The sequence below is a fragment of the Podarcis cretensis genome (genome assembly GCF_951804945.1).
Source record: "Podarcis cretensis genome assembly, chromosome: 11".
In the NCBI taxonomy this organism is placed as follows: Eukaryota; Metazoa; Chordata; class Lepidosauria; order Squamata; family Lacertidae; genus Podarcis; species Podarcis cretensis.
Window position 1 is genome coordinate 34,716,229 of NC_137180.1, and position 25,118 is coordinate 34,741,346.

The 25,118-nt window shown below is 41.2% G+C and overlaps 1 protein-coding gene across 4 annotated transcripts in view; it reads right to left on the reverse strand.

The window, feature by feature from the left end:
• The window catches only part of RASGRF2 (Ras protein specific guanine nucleotide releasing factor 2), an 85,342-nt gene that overhangs the window by 36,007 nt on the left and 24,217 nt on the right, over positions 1 to 25,118 (reverse strand). For all 4 annotated transcript variants that reach the window (XM_079995336.1, XM_079995335.1, XM_079995334.1 and 1 more), the window contains exons 2-12: positions 23,163 to 23,269; positions 20,101 to 20,248; positions 19,322 to 19,411; positions 17,667 to 17,920; positions 16,970 to 17,049; positions 16,407 to 16,600; positions 13,262 to 13,371; positions 11,863 to 11,981; positions 3,363 to 3,523; positions 2,372 to 2,438; positions 725 to 861 (exon numbers count right to left, since the gene is read on the reverse strand). In XM_079995336.1, coding sequence (XP_079851462.1) covers positions 725 to 861; positions 2,372 to 2,438; positions 3,363 to 3,523; positions 11,863 to 11,981; positions 13,262 to 13,371; positions 16,407 to 16,600; positions 16,970 to 17,049; positions 17,667 to 17,920; positions 19,322 to 19,411; positions 20,101 to 20,214 — 1,326 coding nt within the window. In that variant the 5' untranslated portion in view covers positions 20,215 to 20,248; positions 23,163 to 23,269. The remainder of the gene's footprint in view (positions 1 to 724; positions 862 to 2,371; positions 2,439 to 3,362; positions 3,524 to 11,862; positions 11,982 to 13,261; positions 13,372 to 16,406; positions 16,601 to 16,969; positions 17,050 to 17,666; positions 17,921 to 19,321; positions 19,412 to 20,100; positions 20,249 to 23,162; positions 23,270 to 25,118) is intronic.

Here is a 25,118-nt window from a genome sequence, read left to right on the forward strand (position 1 = left end):
CCCTCATTTGAAAAAGGGTTCGTTCTCCACTTCATGGCATTCCTAACGCAAAATCATCCACCCCTTCGAATATAGAGGTACACGTATTTTGTGCAGTTGGTGTAGCCTAATCTTGCATTGTCTCTCTTCTTAACTGTTTCTTCCTCCTTCACTATCAAAGTCTATTTATTTATTTATTATTGATTTTATTGTTGAACTAGCACCAGTTCGGGATGCGGGTGGCGATGTGGGTTAAACCAGAGCCTAGGACTTGCTGATCAGAAGGTTGGCGGTTCGAATCCCTGCGACGGGGTGAGCTCCCGTTGCTCGGTCCTTGCTCCTGCCAACCTAGCAATTCAAAAGCACATCAAAGTGCAAGTAGATAAATAGGTACTGCTCCGGCGGGAAGGTAAACGGCGTTTCCGTGCGCTGCTCTGGTTCGCCAGAAACGGCTTAGTCATGCTGGCCACATGACCCGGAAGCTGTACGCCGGCTCCCTCGGCCAATAAAGCGAGATGAGCGCCGCAACCCCAGAGTCGGCCACGACTGGACCTAACGGTCAGGGGTCCCTTTACCTTTACCTTTACCACCAGTTCAACATGGGCTAGTTACCAATTTTTTTAGTTGAACCCCGGTCGCACTATTTTGTTACTGATACCAAAATATTCTATTTCCTACATATCAAGCCATGAAATTATTATTGCATGCTGAGTAAAACATGTAATCTCCAAGAAAGTGAAATTACCTGACTAATGTCACTTGTCCAGGCTGCTTTTTCCTGCCGTGAAGGGGCTAACAGGACAATGGTAAAAGGAGGAGCATCTGCTGGTTCAACCACAATCTTAAAGTCAAGATGTCCAAATACTTGCCCAGAACCTTTCGCTTCACAAAGGGAGCAAAGAACAAAGCGATTACAGATGGAAATCTGAGGTGCATAAAAACTCAAGGCACAACACAGATAAATTTGTCCTGCATGCAGCATCTGTTTGTGTATAGTGTGGCAACTCCAAAGAGTGATTTAGGCCCCTGCCAGGGCTATTCATTAGCACAGTTACTTTTTCTACTTTGAACACTGGATTCCCAGGGAATACCACAAACTGTTTATGATGTTTATGATTTCAGAAACGGCTTGCCATACAGCATGGGAAGCTGCTGATTGAGAAAAATAAGTTTTAAATGTTCTTCAGCTTATGAAACTAGTGCTTCGAATTCTGGTCCACATGTCCCTCAGTATGAAGTTCTATAGGGATCTAACACGAGCACATAACTCCATGCAAATATACCCCATTTTTGTTTAACAAAGTTTCATGGATGCATCCCCACTACCCACTACCTTCCACTGAAATGACTGGGAAAACCTACAGCAATGGAAAGCTTAGAGCCCCAGTTTGTGCCCCAGGGACCAAGCAGTTTGCTCTTAATTAGGAAGCCACCAAAACCTCATATGGTTTCTTATTTGGCAACTTGAACCTGAGAGCATCATTCCTTTATATCTTAGAGTTCAATGGGGCCAACTTGAAGGTATATGTGTTGAGACTGCAGTCTTAGTTCCTGCCGATCGCTGGATTGTGGTCTAAATCAGATATGATGCAATGACCCACCTCCCCAACCTGCCCAACTTTCTACTGATCCAACTTCTCAGTTAAAAATCATCTATTCATATGAAACAACTAGGCACACTCCCGTTCCTTTTATTGCAGGGCTGGACAACCTTTTTTAGCCCCAAGGGCAGCATTTACTGGTAAGTATTGGGTCCCACTCAGACATACACATCTCTCTCTCTCTCCCCCCACCACCCACCCACCCACCCACCCACACACACACACACACCACAGTGAACCCACATACATGCAGAGAGATGTGCAATACAATCTCAGTGATCCCTTGTGTGCTCCCCTTCATTCTCTAGGTGATTGGCTCTGGGTAGCAGTCCTCCCTTCTTCCCTGCACCAAGCAGCTGGAGAGAGGAGATACTATTGCTGTGGAAACACAGCCAGATGGGTGGGGTATAAATATATAATAATAATAATAATAATAATAATAATAATAATAATAATACTGCACCCCTTCCTGCTCTCCAGTCAATTGGCACTGGCAATCAAACCCCTCCCAGCCTGCCAAACAGCTGCTGAGTATAGCACATTTATGACCATCCCAGTCTGCCTTCCTCTGGTGGACTGAGGGAAGTGGTTTTGGTGGAAGCAGCAGTAGAGGTGGACCAATTTATGAGAGGCAGGAAAGGCTTGTGGTATGTAGATTTCAATTCTGTGTTTTCTTGGGAGCTGCGACAGACACATTATCTGGGGACTATATTCATTATATATTGTACAGAAAAATACACTAATGTTTGTGTAAACATTATAATTATATTAAACAGTTTGATATAACTTACAGTCATCATCATTCGTATCAGCCTCCTCAATTAGTGTGCATTCTATTAACGAGAGAACACCTCCTGCCTAGGGATATAAATAATACCTTTTTCAGGAATCTATTTTATCCTCTCTCCCCCACTTAAAATTATGCAAAATTATGCAATTTAATGTTACACAGTCTCCTAGAAAGGATTGTTCCAATAGCTGAACACACTTGCAAAAATCAAGAACATTATTAATTCCAAAAAAATGAAGATAAATTTAAGCTGCATGTGTTCCTTTTTCCAATTAAAATAATTCTACAGTGTATTAACCAACAGCAAATAAAATCAATTTTACTGATAGGATTAATGGCATGGCACACTCATTCATACCAGCCTAGCAACTCCATGGGAGAAATATGTGAATATAATAAATAAGGTATCCGAATCCCAAACAGAAAAACAGATTAATGCAGACCTATTTTTTTCAGATTTGAATACATTACAGTTTCAATCCATGTAGGGGAATAATTCAAGAAAAGTATTTCACTGTAAAGTTATACTGGAAGGCTATATCATTGGAAACGCCATTTTATATATATATATATATATATATATATATATATATATATATATATATACAGGGCCAGTTCATCCATGAGCCACGTTAAGCCATGCGACCAGCTGGTTGATGAAGGCGTGCAATGGATGGTGTGTCCCTTGCAATAAAATTGTTCCTGTAACATTTCTGTGACCAGATTTCAATTTCAATTACAATTAGTTTAGAAAAGCTAACACTCTGTTCAAATTATAAGTTTTCCCATACTGAGATACCGTTTCCAGGCAATTCTTGTGCATTGCCTCAGTGGCTCAATTTACTGAAATACATAAAATCCTTCATGTTCTAAATTAAACTACCATGCAGTAATGAAATGTAACATGTAGTGAGAAACGCCAGAATTCGGAACTTTATGCTCTACATTCCACCATGCTAAATGTAAATGACGTAGCTATGGAAAAACTGTACCTTAAGTAGATGCAGCTTTCCTCCAGAACTCCTTGTACAAATTAAAAAGTGTTTTGTAAATAAAAAACATTGTCTTTCTCCTTCTTTTTTCAAAGACAATGATCCCAGGCGAACTTTACTAAGTTTCCCCCTCTCAACGGAAGGTACTTGAATAAGAGTACCTAGTGATTACAAAAGCAAATGGTACATTGTAAATATAAGATTAATAAGTGGAATCCTTCACATTCTATACCTCATTATCTATTTGATATTATGTATATCTCTCTTAGCACACCATGTGGGGCAAGTAGAGATGACCATCCTAATTACACTGGTTTCACTAAAGTAGGAGTAGCCAGTGTGGTGTTTTCTAGATGTTGTGGCCAGCTCCCATCTTTGTCCAGGCAGCATGGCCAGGAGTCAGGGATGATAGCTGTGGTGCAACAAACACTACAATGGGTTACCCTGCAGGAAAATGTTTGACTGTAATCCTGTGCATAGGCTGTTTAAGGCCAATGCACAGGACTGAAGTCAATGGAAGTTAAGCAACCTAACTGTAGAGGGCTACAGCATTTCAATTACACAAAAAGAATATCAATTGTAAGACAAAATTCAGCAAACAATAAAAAAATTACTTCATTCATATTTCTTAATCACCCAATAACTAGACTCTCGGGCAACAGCAAAAATCAATTTGCCTTTGCTATTCAAAATTACCAGTACTTATTTTCTCTCAGGATAACAAAGTAATGTAATTCCAACCACTGATCTTAAAAGCAACCACCGGTGGTACTGTTTACTAAAAGTTTGTTTTATACATCTCTAAAACTTTTCCAGAAGAACAGAAACATTAAAATAATAAAAAAATAAAAAAATAAAATGACAAAACATTGATAATGGAAGTTCCTCCCATTACATGTCAGACAGATGCCGTCTCTACTGTTTGTTTTTTTGTTTTTGATACCTACTGAAGTCCATTTTTCAACATGTCTTGTAAATGGATTTTTTTTTTTATCTCATTCTGTGGACTTGTCCTCATCAGAGGTTACTGTGTGTTTGCAGCTGTTAACCTTCTCCTTTTTATTTGTGTAGTCCATATGACATTACTCTCAGACAACACCAGTCTTTATGCTTTCCCCCTGTAGATTTGGATTTACCCGATAACAGGGATCATCTGATAAATTGGGGGAAATTGCGGTCCAAATTGCTCCACAGATGGTTGCAGACTATTTGCTGCTCTCCTTTCTGTGTTCACTACTTCCTCAATGCTTTAATGCTGTGATCTTAACTATTTCTGGTGCACTCCTGAACAAATGATTTTTTCCCTTTATTTTGATCCCTCAGATTTGCCCAGAACCAGAAAACAATACAAGCAAACCACATTGAACAGAAATCTGAAAAGTGTGTGCTGAGAATTTACAATTGCTTTCCCTTCCTTTCCATCCTGCAAGTAAAGGTGCATCAGGAGCTTGGCAATGTTTGGCACAGTAGCATCAAAAAAATTGCTGGCAGATACATACTAATGTTTAATTGTTTTTAAATCATTGCTTTTTTAAATATAAGTTTTCAGCAGGGTGGAGTGTGGTATAGTCAGTGGCGTAGCGTGGGGGGTGCAGGGGGGGCCGGCCGCACCGGGCGCAACATCTGGGGGTTAGGGTTAGGTATAGGGTTAGGGGGCGCAAATCCAGGGTTAGGGGGCGCAAATTACTTGCCTTGCCCCGGGTGCTGACAACCCACGCTACGCCACTGGGTATAGTTCCTAGTAAATATGCAACACAGATCTTTTGGCATCCAAGTTATTCTCCCCATTTTTATGCACAGAAGTGGCATTTAAATCTTACTTCAATACTGGTGAAGGAGCAGCTTTCTATGCCACACCTGAGGCCAGCAAGCTAGATTTAGGGGGTTATGCTCCTCCCTGCATTCCCACAATTGCTTAATGGTAGGACTGGGGCCTGAACAGATTCTTTGCTTCTTTTTCTTTTTTGCTATAGCTATTGGAATAAAAACAATTTAACCATAATGTCTTCAAGTAGAGGGATAAAATACAAAGAAGAGTGACAGTTTGATTATATAATGGGATAAGTAGGTTTGTCATGGAGGCAGCCATTCTGTCAAAACAGGTACATTCTGAAAAGCTGAAAAGGCTTATGGTGGGGTAGGACCACTGCAGCATCATTCTGTTGGAAACTGCTGATCGGGGACTGCTGCTTTTCAGGTTGGGTCTTAAAAGGTTTTCCATTTTAAAGGAGCCATTTGATGAAATATCAGCCACTGTAATAGCTGAAAGGCAGCTTAGCCTGCATGACACCAGCAATTATACTGCAATATTGAGACACAGAAAAAAACAACAACAGTGGGATGAGAAACCTTACTTCCATTGCCCAGAACCCTGAAAATATGTGCCCAAGATGTGTTATTTTAGTTCAAATGGATAACAGCCACCAAACAGTCTCCACATTGTACCAGAACAATTTTTTACTCATTTATGGCACTGATATATAGGTATAGGCCTAGAAAATTGCTTAGGATCTTCTTATGAGACCCTGCAGTTGTTAAGATTGCCACTTGGGGCCCAGATTTCTCCTGGGTCACTCCTACTAGTCAAAGGGGGTGGAGACTTTCTGATCCCGCCCTTTCTCTTACAGTGCTTGTGCCCTATGCAAATCTTCTCCATAATATTGGGAGTCTCTCTAAAACATGGTGGGAGGAAGTGGTGCCCAACTAGCAAAGGTTGCCTCCCCTCCAATGAATTTTATCCATGATGTGTAATTTGTATTACTGTTTTTAATTTACAAGCCAACTGGAAATATATATATATTTAATTTGCAATCCCCCCACAAAGGACTTAAAAATGTGAAAAGACCTTAAATTCCCACAGCAGAATGGAAGTTTAAACCAAGGCCCATCTAATCTTAGGCTCAAAACTATATAAAGGTAAAGGTAAAGGACCCATGGACGGTTAAGTCCAGTCAAAGGCGACTATGGGGTTGCAGCGCTCATCTCGCTTTCAGGCCAAGGGAGCCGGGGTTTGTCCACAGACAGCTTTCTGGGTCATGTGGCTAGCATGACTAAAGTGCTTCTGGCGCAACGGAACACAGTGACAAATACCAGAGCGCACGGAAACACCATTCACCTTTCCGCCACAGCGGTACCTATTTATCTACTTGCACTAGCGTGCTTTCGAACTGCTAGGAAGCAGGAGTTGGGACAGAGCAATCGGAGTTCACTCTGTCATGGGGATTCGAACTGCTGACCTTCCGATCGGCAAGCCCAAGAGGCTTAGTGGTTTAGACCACAGCACCACCTACACAAGCATGTTTTTAAACGTATTTTTGGGAAAGTTCATTCATACCCCTTGCATCCAAATTGTCTTAACTCAGGAGGGAAAACAGCTTTCTCTAGTATTGGGACTCAGAGCTTGAAATAAATCAAAACAAGTTTTGAACAAAGAGTACTGGGGGGCCACCAGGTGGCGGCGCTGTGGGTTAAAGCCTCAGCGCCTAGGGCTTGCCGATCGAAAGGTCGGCGGTTCGAATCCCTGCGGCGGGGTGCGCTCCCGCTGCTCGGTCCCAGCGCCTGCCAACCTAGCAGTTCGAAAGCACCTCCGGGTGCAAGTAGATAAATAGGGACCGCTTACCAGCGGGAAGGTAAACGGCGTTTCCGTGTGCGGCTCTGGCTCTGGCTCTGGCCAGAGCAGCGATGTCACGCTGGCCACGTGACCCGGAAGTGTCTCCGGACAGCGCTGGCCCCTGGCCTCTTAAGTGAGATGGGCGCACAACCCCAGAGTCTGTCAAGACTGGCCCGTACGGGCAGGGGTACCTTTACCTTTATGGGAAGTATGCAGCCTTCCCTTTCCCCCCAGGATGTGGGGGACCCTGTCTTGCCAGCGGTGTTCACAATGCACCCCCTGATCTGAGAGATGGGGGTGCCGAACACTTGGCACGAGCCCTTGGTGAAGTCAGCTCTTCCTGACGCCGATTCCAATTAGCGCGTGCTGGTTGCTTCAGCTCGGAATTATAATTGGAAATATACGATTGGAAAGGAAGCTGAAGCACATACATCAAGTAAAGCTCAAGATAAGGCTGCTGATTAATGGATCTCTGTGACCGGGAGTGACGGACGGATAAGTAAATCTTCTGTTGAATCACCACTAGGAGACTGTATGTTTGGAACAATGGGGGGTGGAGGAAAAAATCTTTTTTTCTTTACACGATGTGATATTAATAACCCTTCACCCCAGAAAGAAATAAGATTGTCGCGTTTTTAGCAATCATAAGCAGGATTTTAAGAACTGTGTGGGGATGGATTACAACAGAACAGAAGACTGGTGAACGGTGAGGAAGAGGAAAATTTTTATGACGCAGTTAAAAAATGGCGTCTCGCCAAGACAGGCTTGCCGGAGAAAGAAGAACAGGGGGGAGGAGAATCAGGATCGTTCGAAAGAGAAGGAATGTTGGAATGCAAGTTTGACCTGACAGAGCCCCCTGATTTGTTTGATATATCTGGCTAGTCTGAGGAAGAATAAAGGACAGACCAAAGGTTAACTTTGTTTATGGAAGAGACGAACAGAGGCTGTCCCTGAGAGAGATAGTTTTTGAAGAGTACAAAACCCACACAGAGACGCCAGTTTCCAGTCTGCTTGTGAGAACCATCAGAGATCGCAAAGAAAGGAATAAATGATAAGAACAAGATGAGAAAGAAAGTAATAAAGGACTATCCGGATCGAACTGGATAGAACTGTAAAATATGTGATGCCTGGAGTTATCTGGAATTTTGGACTCGTGCTGAGCTTGATGTATGGGTACCCTTAACAAAATTTAAAAATTTGGCTGTATAATCTGGAACTAATGTGATTTGAATAATGTGATGTGATTGGCCTTTTAATAAAAAATATTTAAAAAAAAGAACAAAGAGTACTGTAACAGGTGATTTTTCTAAAGTAGCTGTTAAGTGATTTTTCTCACTTTTTTTAATAACATTGTCCAGAGCCCTGAAAATATGTGCCTTTGAGAATGCAATATTTCATTTTATAATAATAAAAAGGTACTATTAAAAATGTTGTTGTACTATAGTTTATTAATTCACAGATTTTTAAGTAGACACACAATGCAGAATCAGACATTACTGAGGCATTAAGGTTCAATGCCTATACATACATATGAGGAAGTAAGTGCCTAAAGATGATGGATATTGCAAAAAGCACTTCCCAATGCAGGGCTCCACGTGACCCACAACCAATGGATTCATCATATGTGCATCAGCCCCTATGCATGCAAAATTTATATGCCAATGCTGTTTCTTTCTAAGCCAAGGGTCACTGGCTCACAAAGGCTAAACACACAGGCTAACTCAATCAAATAAGAATGCTTTAAGCATGACACCAGGTCACATGAGACGCTGTAAAGGTGAATGTGGTTTTTTTAACGTGCCTAGAAGTTATTTTAAATCAAAATGTAAACCAAATGAATGCAGTGAAAGTTGCTTCCAAGTAAATATGCTTAAGACTACTTCACACACACACGAGCAGAAAGGACTTCTAATTCCATCTTCCACTCCTCCTCTTGGCAGCATTCCATACACCCTCAAGATCTGTTTTAGGGGTTGCAGGAAGGTTGAGGAGGGGATGTCCCAGTGCATCAGCAGAAGTTCACTCATGCAATGTTGGATTCTGCACAATTTTGGCACAGATATGAGCAGTTACTCAGTGATAATATTTTAATACACAGAAGTATAGGCGAATGGTATACTACATATAGAATTTACAGCATAGAGAATTTACACACAACATAATAATTCCATTTTTGTTTTTAAACTCTACTTACAACATGGAGTTAGTCATACAAGGAAATTCACACAAGTAAAGTAAAACTTTCTGGTCTTACACATTTCAAGTATAATTTTACCAATACATTCAAAAATACACTGCTTAGCTTCAGCAAAGTTGTGTGTTACCATGAAAGTGAGAAGTTATAAGACCAGCAATGCAATGTCTAACAATAAATATTTAAATTTATATAGTTGTACATTTTTCAGAACAATCTGTTTCTCAGACTGAATGTACAAACCTATACTTATCTATTCTTTCTGTAAATTGCTTTGAGGTTTTATGACAACCAAGCGGTAATAAATCTTGTAAAATAAGTAAGATAAATACAGTGGTACCTCAGTTTAAGAACAGACCTGTTTATGAACTATTTGGTTTACGAACTCTGCAAAACCGGAAGTAGTGTCCCAGTTTGCAAACTCGGTCTAAGAACAGAAGCTGAACGGTGGAAGGGCACCGGCAGCGGGAGGCTTCATTAGGGAAAGCGCACCTCGGTTTAAGAACGGTCTCGGTTTAAGAACGGACTTCTGGAACGGATTAAGTTCGTAAACCGAGGTACCACTGTACGCTGAAGAAAGTCCCATTGATTTTAAGGAGGCTTTCTCCCTGGTACCTGTGTGTAGAATTGCAGTATAAGTGATCCAAAGGACCATCGAAGAGGGGTTGAGTTAGTGCCAGGTACACTGACTGTTGGTGCCAGTGCCAAGTCTTACACTTGTCACTTCCACAGCCATTTTAAATCCAGATCATTGGCAGATAATGCCCTACTGATCAGAGGAAAACCTTTGACAGCTGAGATAACACTTTAAATTCCTAGGAGACCAGATGAGGTCTCTATTGTTTGTTTTTGTATCAGCTGTTCAGAGAGCTAAAAAGAGCACTTAAAATGCATAAGCATCAACTTGTAGATGTGTGGAATTCTTCCAGCCATCAATAATATTTATAACAAGATCAAGGATTTGCCATTTCTTTGTCACGTGTTGCTTTTTCAATATGATTTCCACAAGATGAGGATTTCAATCTGTGGCACTTTCAAAACTTCTGAAGCAGAGAATTGTTTTCAATCAGAACAGTGTGAAATTTTAAGATAAACACTGCCTGTCCTCTTTTTGAAAACAAGACCAAAAAAATGCAAGCTTCATCGAGTATATGACACTTGCTCAGTGTGGTTGCTGGAAAACAGAGCTGAGCAAGTGGCTACAGACTTTCCTAATGGTGTTTTCCTACTGGTGTCAGTAGCTTCATTTCTCATTTTCTTCTTGGAAACTTTCATGGATCATAAACTGGGCTCACAACAAAACAGCCAACCAGCTTTGCCCTTTTCTAATATACTTTGTTCCATCCCCCATCCAACAGTCACTCAGCATTTAATCCCTACTCATCATGTTCAACTTCACTGGGCTGTCTTGAGGTTCCCCTTCCATCAAGTTGTTCTGGAAGGATTTGGTTTGTACTTCTGAAAACCTTTGGGTTCCCCCGGAACCTGCTGTTGAAATTTTGGCTACAGAAGAAGTGGTACTTGGGCAACTGAGGTTGATAAAAGTGTGTATTAGATAGAGGTAAGGAAACTATGTCCCTCCAAGGGGAAATTAGATTCAGTTCACATGAATTCTCATGAGAATTTTTTAATCCATAAATGTGCAGAGCTGAATTTTAGACTGGTGAAAATGAGAAACTAAGAGAACATAAACTGAATCCTTCCATCCCTATAACTGACACTGGGTCATGCTGGCTGCGGCTGATGGAACTGGAATCCAATCAATCTGGAAGGTGCCTGATGTACACTGTATTATATTCTGCTGTGTACACAGAGACTCACTACAAGCTGAGTGGGATGGGAGAATGAACTTTATTCTGCACAGAGTAACAAGCTTCTCCAGCCAGGCCACAACTCTAACTCTCCAGGAGCTGGCCTCCTGGGTCACAGCTACTTTTCTTAAAGGGGGCTCGTGCCAGATATTTAGTTGATAATGGATACCCTACATATATGACTATGTTAACCTGCACTGCACATAGTTGTGTACCATAAATTCTGAGCTTCCACAAAAAGCCACAGGAGAGGTCTTCCAGAAGACATGCATGTCGCTGGGCATTTCAAGTATACCAGATAATGTAATACCCTCGTAACTTTTCTCCTACTCTGGCTCTGGCACTGAAAAGACAATCTGAAGGGAATCTTTTTTATCAGACTGTATCATTTTGAGCTGTTCCTGAAGCACAGATGAAAAACGGAAACAAAAGACAGCTGTTTTCATTCCTCACAATCTCTCCACCATTTGACAAAGCTTCAAGTACTCCAAGTTTCTCTTGTGCTTTTGCCCGAATGTTGGCATCATCTGGGACTGCAACATCTATTGGCCAGACAGACCTATTTTCCATGTTGCTGTAGATAATTTCTGGTCCACTGAAGACGATAGTCCGGTTATTGTGTATGTTACTTTCCCACGGGTGCTTTACTATTATTGTGCTGCTGTTTTTCATGACCCCTGGAAAAAAAACAGCATAGAGGTGGGGCTCAGCAGCAGCCCAAAACTGTGGGGTTAATATTCATGAATTGTATCTGGACAATCGCACACTTATGGTGCCAGCTATATACTGCATCCTTACTTTTCCCAATGATGCCAACATTAACTCTGGTTTTCAGCTATGCTCTCTTAATACTGTAGAAATGCAAGCTAAAGAAAATGGTCTTACCTTGCCGTATAAAAGTTTGGCTGGTGTCCAATAATATATCACAACCCTCTACTATCATTCTTTCTATTGCCAGATTTTTCCGTATGTTTTCTGTGTCACTTACTTCATCATGCATCACTCTGTTGCAAACAAAAAAGGGAATGTTCAGCTTCAAGAAATGAAGTGCATGCATAAAGCACATATACCGTATTTTTCGCTCTATAGGACGCACTTTTTCCCCTCCAAAAATGAAGGGGAAATGTGTGTGTGTCTCCTATGGGGCGAATGCAGGCTTTCGCTGAAGCCTGGAGAGCCCCACCGCCAGCCCCACAAGCTTGGGGGACAGCGGGGAGGCGGAACGCCGCCATCCCGCTGTCCCCCAACTTGGTTAGAAGGCTGGCAGGGGGGAAAGCCTGCTCCTCCCCATCGCCAGCCCCGCAAACTCGGGGGACAGTGGGAGAGGCGCAGCGCACCTTTCCCGCTGTCCCCCAACTTGGTTAGAAGACTGGGGGGGAGAAGCCTGCTCCTCCCCGTCGCTAGCCCCGCCAGCCCCGCCCCCCAGCCCCGCAAGCTCCCAGAGCTTCGGCATCGCTCTGGGTCCTGTTTTGGGGGCTGGGGGAGGGGGAAGCTCGGGCTTCCCCCGCCCCAGCCCCGCACCTGGGGGGGAAAATAATTTTTTCCCCTTTATTTCCCCCCCCCCAAAAAAAATCTAGGTGCGTCCTATGGGCCGGTGCGTCCTATAGGGCGAAAATTACGGTAGCTTTCCCATACCTTATTACCTTCATCATGAGCAACTCTCTGCCAGGTCCCACCACGTGAGGCTAGTTAGGTGATGGCTAGAAAGTCTTTTTAGCATTGGAACTTGCATGTGAAATGCTTTCTCCAAAGAAGTTTGCCTTTTAGCACCACTCAAAGGTTTTTAAAATATAAATTTTCTTTGTACTGCAGCATGCTGTACACCTAGTTTGTTTTTCCAGGTTGGTATGTTTGGTTATGTTCCTGTGTTTTAGGCAGATTTATTCATGAATTATTATTATAGCATTATTCTCTTAGGCAATGCTCTGTTTCCACCACTGGAGGTAATATGCTTCTGAATGCCAGTTGCTGGGAATCACAAGTGGGGAGACTCAGACTATTTAAATTTGGCTCAAGACCAAAATAAAATAAAATAAAATAAAATAAAATAAAATAAAATAAAATAAACCCCTATCAATAATTTAGGCGCAACTATGCTTACACAATGCAATGCTGGCCTTTGAGTGGTCTCTTAAAAGTTAAATTCAGCTCTCTGGGGACACTGCATGTTTATTTTTGCTGTGCCCAAAGATACCATAATTCAATCTTTTGAAAATAACGCATTGATTTTGTAATCCACAGTTTCCGTTTTAGCTTCATATTCGTAGAACAAAAGGAGTCTCACCTTGAAAGCTCTTCTAGCTTAGATTTAGCAAATTCAAGGCTTTTTCTTTCTACGTGCTCATGCGGTGTGTGAGCCAGAAGTTCATGGAGGGTTATTATATATCTAGGAATCTAAAGATGGGTGAAAGGGGTTATCAGCAAGTTTATATGTAAAAGCACACTTGGTCTTGAAATTAAAAAAAAATTGTTTTTTAAATTCTTTGCTTTTATTTTCTTCTATCAACATAAACTCACTCAGCTAAAATATTTTCTACATTAAGACGAAAACTTCAGGATAAATAAGTAACTTGAAAAACTAACAGTAGCCCCAATTCAGTGGCAGAGATTCTGTCTTCCAGATGTGCAGTGAATGCAGATGCACCCCAGTCTACACCATACTGTTCATCTAGGCCTCTTTAACTGCCAGGAGGGGAATGTGGATGCATAGTCCCAGCTAGATCCATTAGTTTTTACATAGAATTAGTTGCTTGGACGTCAAACCGAACAGAGGCCTTCCTTTCCAGTTGTTCAACTAGTCTTAAATGTGTTTAACATGCAAAACCGATATGTCTATCATGAAGCCCATTATTCTCAGGCTACCAGAACACTTTATCCCATGATAAAATGAAAATCCTGGTGTGGGTTTGTATAAGGCTGGCAAATAATGGCTGCATTTGGATTTAATGCCGAAAACTAAATCATGAAAACAAGCCTCAGTGCACCTTGGGCTTATACACTCTTTCCCTGCCCTCCTCACGAGGAGACTGGAAGCTTTCATTTTAATTTCAGACTAACTGAAGTGCATCATATTTTCTGGGCCCTAATCTGTGGTTAATCTGAACTACAATTTATGGAAACATGCCAGCTCCATAAGGTATTGCCTGAAGTTGTCTTGTTTCAGCAAAGTATAGTTAAGACTGACCACAGTTTGTCTGGATTTCAATGACACAACAAACTGCAGTTAATTTGAAATAGAAAAAAAAGCTTCCATCTCTTCCTCGGGGATACACGAGAGGAGGGGAGGGGCAGTAGGTAAGACTGAAGCTCAGTGGAGTTCATTCTTATACAGTGGAACCTCAGTTGTCAAACGTAATCTGTTCCAGAAGACCGTTTGACTTCCAAAATGTTCGACAACCGAGGAGCAATAGGCAGTTGGCAATTTCAATGGAGAAAACTGAGAGACTCTCCTCAGAAGCCGTTCAACTTCCGAGGTGCGTTTGAAAATGGAAGCTATCACTTGTGGGTTTTCGGCGTTCGAAAACCGAAACATTTGGCATCCAAGATGCTCGAAAACCTCCTGCCAGTTGGATCACTGCTGCGTTTCCATGTGTGTGTGCAGCTACAAGATCAAGGTGCAAATGCAGTAGCAGAGCTGATCCAGTGTGCCCACTGGTCCATTGGTACAGCCCATCCTTGCCGCCGCCTCATTTCTCTCTATCTTGGTATGCCACTGACCAGAGGTGAGGTGAGCCCCACAGCTCTGCCCCACCATCTGCTACTGCTTAAAGTTGACTAGGTAGCATAGATACCTATATTCCTCCAAACTTAAAAGAAACACTTTAGTTCCCTGATTCTACACTTATTTCTGCAGGTAACCCAGCAGGCTCCTTCTCCCAGGCTAAGTCCCTGTTCCTCCAAGAAGAGCCTGTCTTTGCACTTTATTTTTCTTTAGGTTTACAACAGTGACTGAAGACTTGTGTTTGCTGCTGCTCTCTGCTGCCAGGGTTTATTGACAGAATGAGACAGTGAGCATGTCTAGTGCCTAGTTTCTAGGTGGATTCAGAGGTCTTGATGCGAGTTTTACATAAGCGTGTGCATGTTTTAAAAAAAAACATCATGACTTGAATTTGCAGGATTTCTTCATTGTCAGCATTCAGACTGCATGTGCTATAATTAAGAGAATTGAATTTAACTTGATAGCAGAAAATTTTATTTATCACACAACCACTGGATATAGGAATAAATAATTTTTTTAAAAAACCAAAATCAAAATGTCTTCAAAAATATATTGAACAACAGGTATTAAAAGCTCTTTCGAATTGTGACTTTAATATAAAAGGTTGTTATGCTCAAGGCCCTTCCACCAGATAAAATATACAGTTATAGAGATGTTGCTTGCAGATGACACAGCCTTGACAGCACACTCCAAGGAAGCTCTATAGAGACTTATCAACCATTTTGCCCAAGCCTGCATGGAGTTCAGCCTCACCATCAGCCTGACAAAGACCAACACTCTGGGTCAGGATGTTGTCAGCACTCCACACATCAGCACTGGTGACCACAGACTTGAAGTAGTAGATGATTTTGTCTATCTGTGTTCCACCACAACAAACAACCATTCCATCAAATCTGAGCTAGACAAGTGAATTGGCAAGGCAGACATGCCCAAAATGTAAGGGAAAATGTGATGCTAATGACCAACACCAAGATGAAGGTCTATCAGGCGTGTATTGAGCACTCTACTTTACGGAAGTGAGTTGTAGGCAACTTACAACCACCAGGAGTGATGCCTCAATGCCTTTCCACATGTGCTGTGCCAGGACGATTTTGTGCATCACCTGGCAGTATAGAGTCTCAAATAAAGATGTGCTTTCCCAAGCCCACATTCCCATCTTGCTCATAGTCCTGACTCAGCGACGTCTACACTGGCTTTGTCATATACACAGAATGGAAGATGGCAAGTTCCCCAAAAGCTTCAGGTACTAGGCCTGCCGGCACACCAACTCTTGTGTTACAAAAATGTCTGCAAATGTGACATAAAGGCTGGTAACCTTAACCCCGCCATATGGTTATAAGCCTTGCAGACGATCACAGTACCTGGAGACAAGACAGTCAGGTTGTCCACAGCAGTAACCAGAGGAGGACTGACTGCTGGGAGGAGCGCAGAGAAATGAAACGCCATGGTGCACCTGTAGCAGCAAAACAGGACACCTTCTGTATTGGCCCACTTGCAACAAAACACGTCTCTACAGCCACGGCAGGTGCTGTAACTCTCTAATGGTTTTACTTTACCCCCGAAGGCACATTCTTCCTTTGCCTCTCAAGACAGGTGGATGCCAAAAACAACCAACAACCAATCTGCTAGAGCAACAGCCATTAGTATTACTAACCAAATGATATAAGTAGTGTTTATAACATGCACAAAACCACTGTAACAACAAAAATACCTGAAACATGGGGTAAGTAAGGAATGTCTCGAGCATTCTGCCCTCACAGGCAGGGTTGGCTTCATACTGCTTCAAGAGTTTGTCAAAATCTCTGTTCTGCTTGCAGTTTGCAAGGACCTGGAGACTATATTGGTGATTCCGAACAAATTCTTGATAAATATTCAGCATTGGCAGCAGGATATCAAATAAATCAGCTATACAGAACAAAGAGAAAAGTAAATTGTTGCTGCCATCCACTTTTTTTCATAGGTCACATTTAGAAATAAAACAGAACATTAAGTGCAAATTATCTACATCCAGAACTGCAAAATCTGAAGTCCTAACAAGGAATAGTGTTACCACCTTTCCTCTCTTGACAGAAGTTGTATACTTTAAACAGTGGAATTGATATGCAGAGGCAATTTTTCAGCCGCTCTGCATAATGAAACATACTACACCTTCCTAAAATGGTTATATCTTCTGAAAAACACACTTGACATCTGCAAAAGGAGAGGATGCAATTGCTCCTAATATCCCCATATGGCCATGCAAAAATAATTATGGCCCTAGTGAAGAGCACTTACCTAAAATTAAAGTAGGCCAGTTTGCTATTCTTGCTTTTAATCCTTGATGAAATATTTCATGAAGAAACATTATAGTCTCACTGCGAAGAAATAAAAGTTGGAACAATAAACAAAAGTTGGACTCTGTCATTAGAATATATTCTTTGAACATTACTGCATAAATAGCTATAGTTCAAAACATCTGGAAGAAGTGGGTTGTAATTTTTTTATCAAATAAACAAAAGTATGTTACTGACTAACTTTTGGACCTCATCTATGTAGCATGATTTATTTTTATTTTATTTTCGGGGGCGGGGAAAGAAGGCAAAAGATCTACACTTCTACCTGAATCTTTTTAAAAAGAAAAAAGCTGTGACTGAAATACTCTGAAGAAGAAAATTGGGAAATTGCCAAAGCTGGATTTACTTCATTCCATCATAATGGAACAAGATTTACAAAATACATCAAATACTTGTTTTATCCAAGCCATGCTTATCTACAAGTAAATCTCATTGAACTCAATTCTAAAGATGTACCCGATTGCACTATGATTACATTCTACAGTACTGCTGCTTTATCTTTAATTTTATTGTATTTGTTTTATTTCTCTTTACCCGTTTTTTAAACTGCCCTTTTTATACATTCATATTTGAAGATGAAAGAGGTCTGGACATATTTTAATTAAGTAATTAAATAAATATATAAACACATGGGGTACCTGTTGAGGAATACACTACTGACGTCATCATGGCTAATTGGTGGTTTCTTTGAACTTGCAGCCATTCTTAACGGCCTTAGAAAACAATTCACAAGGATGTAAAGCTGATGTACGTATTCAGATTCAGCCTCAACCATGTTGAAAACGATCTGATTTCTCTTTCGCATACTTTCTGCATGTGGAGAACAAATGTAATCCTGGACAATTGTCTTCCATTTTCTTCTACACAACCAACCTCGCATAAAACTCTGAACCTGGTAATTCAACAAAAGAAGAACACATTCTTAATGGCCTTTGAAATGTTTGTGTGTGTGTGTGTGTGTGTGTGTGTGTGTGTGTAGCTGCTGCTGCTTCTTCTTGCACCTCTGCAATCTTCAGACATTGCTGTGAGCAGGGGAGTAAACGTTGTACACATGTACACCTTTGTATGGAAAAAATGCTTATATGTAGATGGGTAGAACTCTCCATCAATGTAATTGTAGGCAGGTGAGTAAAGCAATACCATTAGAGCCGTGAAAAGGCCATGTGGAAGGAGCAGCCTAGCAGCAATGCTCATCAGCTGCACATCCACAAATTCCCTGGTGCTGATGGGTTAATTATGCTATTCCCGCCCCGATGTACATCCATTGGGAGGTGGGATCAGCCATTAATTAGCAAGCAGAGCTTAGGCTCCAATGAGTGCTGCCACCATTACCACGGGTGGGCAAGTGACCAGCATGAATACTAGCAGTAGTAGGCACAGAAGCAGTGCTGTGAGAGCTTCCATATGCCCCAGTTTGCTGTATGCTGGTGCCAGGCACGGTTGCCTTACACCAAGTCAAACCAATAGTCCTTTTAGTTCAGCACTGCCTATGATAATTCATTCCAGCAGTTCAGACAGCAGTCCTTTCCAGCCCTACTTGGACTGAACCTGGGAATTTTTTGCATATGCAAAGCATTTACCGTATTTTTCGTCCTATAGGGCGCACCAGCCCATAGGATGCACCTCATTTTTTTGGGGGGGGGAATGAATAAGAAAAAATTATTTCCCACCCCAGCCCCCAGAACAGGCTGCTGCCCACAAGCCTTGCGAGCCCAGCGGCAACTCCCGCAGGGCTCGCAAGGCTTGCGGATAGCTTCCTGAAGCCTGGAGAGAGAGAGAGGGGTCAGTGCACACCGACCCCTCTCACTCTCCAGGCTCCAGCAAAAGCCTGCATTCGCCCCATAGGACGCACACACATTTCCCCTTCATTTTTGGAGGGGGGAAAGTGCGTCCTATAGGGCGAAAAATACGGTACTTTTCCACTGAGCTACAGTGTCAAATACAGAGCAATGCACACATATTTGTGGATTGGGCTGGATGAAGTAAAATCATAAGGAAAAGAAATCTTAATTAAAGTGGTTTGAAAACACAATGGTCAGTAAACCTTTTTCAAGCAGTTTATACTGGGTAACGTGATATGCATTGTACATACATCTACCCCAATTCACCATTATCTGTCTGCTCAACTAAATAGTATACTTCAGATAGTAGGTGATCTTGCTGCAGTTTTAAAATTCAACACATACTGAGCTGAATGGAAGAGTTTTACACATAATAAATTATTTCTTCTAATTCAAAGAAGGGTGTGGACAAATTATTTTATAAACTCTCTTCCATTTAAACAGAAATTTACCTTTTTGATTTTCTTAATATCAGGATCTTCTTCTTCTTGGTTACCTTGATAAGGTCGCATTCGTTCTTTTGTTTTGTTAAGAGCTACAATCTGTCAAAAGCAATAAAATAAAATAAGAAAAGCCCATGACTGTTAGGGTTTTCTACTCAGAATTCTCAGTTCCGGAATCTAACTTGAGACTTCAATACCCTTAATTTCCAGATCTTTGAGGCTTCTTAGGCTTGCGTTACATAATCACCTACCTACTCTAGGGTAGGTGTGCACAACCTGTGATCTACGAAGCCCCACATACCATAGCAGTCACCAGGACGTCTGTGGTTTCTGACTGCCTGAGAGTGTAAAAACAGGACTTAGCACTTAGCAGGCCACAACAGGTGGCTAGTAGGATGCATTTTAGCTTGGTGGATAAGAACATGTAAATTCCTGCTTTATGGAAATGAAATATAATGCCATGCTACACAACATTTTTTTAAAAATGGCAAAGACTAAAATAAAATTGCATTATTCTGTTGCAGTTTTAAAAGTCTGCATCATTAATGAAGATTACAGATGAAGTCAGGAAAATTATCAGGCAAGAAAATCTAAGTCTACATACTCAGTGGTGATTACTTCACAATTAACCTAAGGTTCAATTCATTCACATAATAATTTAAGGGTTGTTTTTCTTGGGGGGGACGGGGGACATTGACTCAAAAGGGAAGTAGATTGCATTTCTAATATATAAATTGCCTCATAAATGTAGTGATAAAATGTAACCTGCACATCACATCGGAACATACCTCTGATTTAAGCCTTTCAATTTCTGTGTCTTGATCTTCAAGCTGATGTCGTAACTGATTGGCTGAAATCTTTTCTGTCTCTACAATCTGAACTAGATGAATATATTTTTGCATTAAAACTTCCCGCTCAATCAGGATATCTGAATAGCTGCAAAGAGGAAAAAAGGGGAGGGTTGATGTTTCATTTAGCAGAATGCCCGTCCCAATCTGCGTTAATTATGGTAGGTAGCACATTTAAGTTGAAGAAGAAAACAGTACTTCTGAAAATATTACATTAAACTGAGAGGAAAACAGACTATATCTCTCCTACTCTATATGCTTGGAGGAAATTGATTATCTGTATCAGGCTCCCATCCCTAAACACAATGACAGCAACTCGTGCTTAAAAGTAAGGGAAATATCTTTATTCAAGCTAGTAACAAACTCAGGAGCAAGGTCCAGAAGTCAAGATTCCTAGGCAAGAGGTTTATAACCAAATAGCAGCTACAATGGTGTCCCAACAGTTGACCCCCCCCTCCTGCCAAGCTTTTAAAAATGAGTTGGGGCACGTTCACTCATGAGACTCTCTCATTCTAAGAGTTATGTATGTGTTGTCTGGGTGGGTGCAGCTGATCCCACCTATTAATTTAAATTAATAATAATTGGTAACCTCTCTTTCCCTCCAAAACCCCTAATTAAAAGACTGGCACAATATCAGTACATTCAATAATGAATGCCTGTGAAAATGTGTGGTGGCTTCCCCTTGCAGAAAATAATGGGAAGGCTTTCAGCATGTGGGGCTCTGAAACACAACCAAGTTGTTAAGAACTGATGCAAGACATTGCTCTTGAGGTCTTTGGCTTTCCGGCAGAGACATTGCCCTTAAGGCACGTAAGCAATTCAGTAGAATCAGTGCTGAAATCCTTTGCCTGGCTGTTGGACAAGGTGCACACAGAACACTATAGGATGGAGCAATATCACCTTCTGCACAGAAACATTCTATTTCTGCATGGGTTATTTTCCAATCGACAGATTATTTCCCTTCCTCACACTTTTGCCTGCTTGAGAGGAACAGCTCTGCTCCAGAAAAAGCAATATATAGCAACGAATTAACAGCACAATCTTATACATGTCTACTCAGAAGTATGTCCCAAGGTCTGCTCAGGACTAGCCTAAACTGAGTATTCTAATTTTTTATCCCTTTTCTTGCTTTGCAATAATCATTTTTAAAACACTTTATAATACAGATTTGAGATCATTAAAAGGTCGACTCATTCCTATCCATATAATTCTGAAACTATGAATAAGCTATTTATTATGATCTAACAGTATTCTATCTACTCCAAGGCAGAAACTGGGAACAGCTATTAAATTTGGTTGCTGGCTTGGAAAAGAAACTCAGATTAAACCTAAATTATAAGAGATCATTGCGAGCTGTTTGAAGACAACAGAGGACGGCTTGAGATTTCTTACCATGATCATCAACCCACATTTTATAAACTACACTATCTATGTTTCCATGCTCATGAAAACAGTTGGCTACTCATCATCTCCTGATTTCACCCAGAGCTTACATCCTTTCCCCTCAGTGAAGACACTTTTATTTTACATCCCAGAGAAGAGAGGCCTTAACATGACACATAACCATGTTGTCTGTAACTCTCACATCTTATTGTTGTAATGTTACCAGAACAGTATAGAACAGGAAGACAGGAGAAATCAGTAACACGTTTCCCTTACTGTAAACACAGACCTAAACAGTGAACCACAGTATGGCCAGGTATCAGTGAGGTGTAAGGAGATTCAAAGAAATGCTGGCCACCAAAAGAGCAGTGCTATCAAGCAAGACCTAATAGTGGCTGATTGCCTACATAGGAAGAAGTGGCTACAGGTTTCATGTTGACCAAAGTAATGCATTCCAACTCCAGCCATTTGAATCGTGTTGCCAGTGAAGAATGTGCTAAAAGAATTATCCCACACTTGTTTAATATAGAAAGCTTCTCCAAATCACTGTACAGGCATTAGAAATTCCCTCCGCTACCGGCAAGACCTCGTCTTCTGAAATAGTCCATTCTCCTTTGGCCTGCCATCTTCCTTGCATCACATGCTCTTAATATAGCATTTTATATTATTAGTGCCACAGCTCAAGCCAAAAGTTGTTAGCCACCATGCCAGGCAGAGCAGTGAATCATACTGGGGCAATAAAAGGAAAATTACTACTGTATGGAAGTAAGTGTCTACAGACTTATATGTAGGGTATAGTGACTTACTGTATAGAAGTATCAGAGGGATGAGAGTTTTGCATACTTCCTGATCAGTGATGGTGGGAATGTCTCCAGAGGATCAAACTGCATGTTGTTTGCTACATAGCTGTGCCTTTAAGTGCAAAGGTTTCCAGAGTGGAAGCCTGATCAAGATTGGGGCCCTACCATGTGGATTGAGAGCATTAGCCCATTGCTCCCACCATGCACCTGTAATTTGCATTGTGGAAAAAAATTCATCTGCTTTAATGGGATCTTATTTCTGAAAGAGATTGCAAGGCCAGGACTAGGGCTATGGGGGGGGGGCAATCCCCCAACCCACCATGCTAGAGTCCCTATCTGGAACAGTCTTCCTGCATGTGGTAAACCAAAAACCAAAAACTCTGCCCTCCAAGGCATGGGCTGTACTGTGTAGTTTGACCCTCAGGACAACTCCAGACTTTTTGTATCAGGAGAAGGAGGAAGAAGAAGAGTTTGGATTTAATATCCCGCTTTATCACTACCCGAAGGAGTCTCAAAGCGGCTAACATTCTCCTTTCCCTTCCTCCCCCATAACAAACACTCTGTGAGGATGAAAGACTTCAAAGAAGCGTGACTAGCCCAAGGTCACCCAGCAGCTGCATGTGGAGGAGCGGAGACGCAAACCCGGTTCCCCAGATTACGAGACTACCACTCTTAACCACTACACCACACTGGCAGGTAATGGTATTGTTGTGTGATCTGCTGAGTCCAGAATAGTACAAGAGAGAAGGAAGTAGATTTTTCCTCAGTAAACAAAAGGAGTGCTTGACTAGGTAGAGACTGTCAGTGGAGGTTTCATACCTGGCTTGGTGAATAGCCTCTACCCATTCTTCCCCATCTGCTTCCTCCTCACAACGGAGCTCAAGTGGCTTCTGTCCTTCATGACCAAAGAGGACGGTAAAATAGTACTGTGAATCGTAAAAGAAAGTCTTTTAATGTAATAAATACATACAACAGTGCTTGAGCTATAAACATTTAGTTTTATTGTTAAATAAATAACTCGGAAAACCTAACCAACACAAACGACTGAACACTGGTTCAGGATTAAAACATTATAAATTAAGATCATAGGAAGAGGCCTATTGAGTCAGATGAAAGGCCTATCTAGTTGAGCATTCTGTCTCTTACAATGTCCAGTCAGATGCCTTTGGGCAGCCCCCAAGCAGGGCATGAGGGGAAGAGTCCTCTCTTCTGTTGTTTCTCAGCAGCTGGTATTCAAAGGCATAGTGCCTCTGATAATTGGGAGGTAGCTATCAAGATTAGTAGCCAGTGATCTGACTTGTCCTACATGTATTTGCCTAATCATATTTTTAAAGCTACAGAAGTTGGTGGCCAGCTTCACATCTTGTGGTAACTCATTCCAAAAGCCGTGTGAGTAAGTACTTTTTTGTCTGCCCTGAAATCTTCCACCACTCACCTTCATTGCATCCTAATATTATGAGAAATAGTAACAATTTCTCTATCCAGTTTCTTACAGCACATATAATTTTATAAGCCACTATCATGTGCCCACTCCTTACTTGCCTTTCCCTGCCCCCCCAAACTGTGGTGGCTCCCAGATTGTCAAATTCCTTCCCCACAGAAGTACATTTGTCCTTGGTGCTAGAAATATTTAAGTAGATTTTTAAAAACCCATTTATTTTGTTCCACCTTCTCTTAAATAAGGCATTTCAAATTTTATTTTACTTTTTACTTTTAGAGAACTCTCTTAGATTGTATACCTCTTTTTCTGCTAAGATTTATGTTGCCTTACATGCTTTAACTGGTCATTGTTTTAAAGTTATAGATACTGCTTCTGTAATTTGAAAATTCTGTTTTATGATGTGTAAGTTGCCTTCACAAAAAAGGCAACCTATACACATTACTAAATAAATAAAACAAACTTCATCAGCATCTCTCGTTGCTATTAATCACATCAAGCATAAAGGCAGGAAGATTCTTTTCGAACGGCGACTGTCCTTGTTGCATCATGGTTTCCCAGAAAAATCTAAAAACTACTAAACTAAAAAAAATTGTTTTGTAACAGGCTGTCAGCTTTGAGGTTACATGCAAGCTGGTGTGGGTAAAAGTGGAACATAAGCACCAGCAGGTTTATGCTTAGAATAGATATGCTCTTCATATGCAACTGTCTTGGTGTTACTGCCTTTATATTATTACATTTTAATGAACATCAGAGACACAATGTACCAATTAGACCCTGTGAATGAACTGTATTAAAATGAAGCGATTCATGTGTATCTGAAATTATTATTTCCTAAATTATGCTAAAAGGGTGCTTAACTAGCATATCTCAAAGTGAATAAAAAAATGGCATATCATTATAATGCAGAAATGGTGAACCCCAAATGAATGGTGCATGCCAACCTTGACCACAAAATTCACCCCACCATGAAACCATCTTTCATTAACCTAATTGCTTTCTGACAGTCACAGATGATAAGCTGATGTTCCTTCTATGGGAACTAATGACCAATACACTGTCTCTCTCCTGCCTTTGAAACATAACAAGCTATGGCTAGTGAGAAATGCAGAGATATGGTGTTATGGCAGTGAACAGCTGTTCTTCGGATAGAGTGGCAAACAGATCGGAAAGTTAACTAAAGGTGAAACACTTTGAGACACACTTGTTTCCTTTAGAAAGCATGATGCAGTCTTAGTAGTTGTGTACATAAAACAAATATTACAATGATACCATCTTAAGTCTCCAATGATCTCTCATGCAATCCAAACTAAACCTGAAATCATCAGCACTCAAGA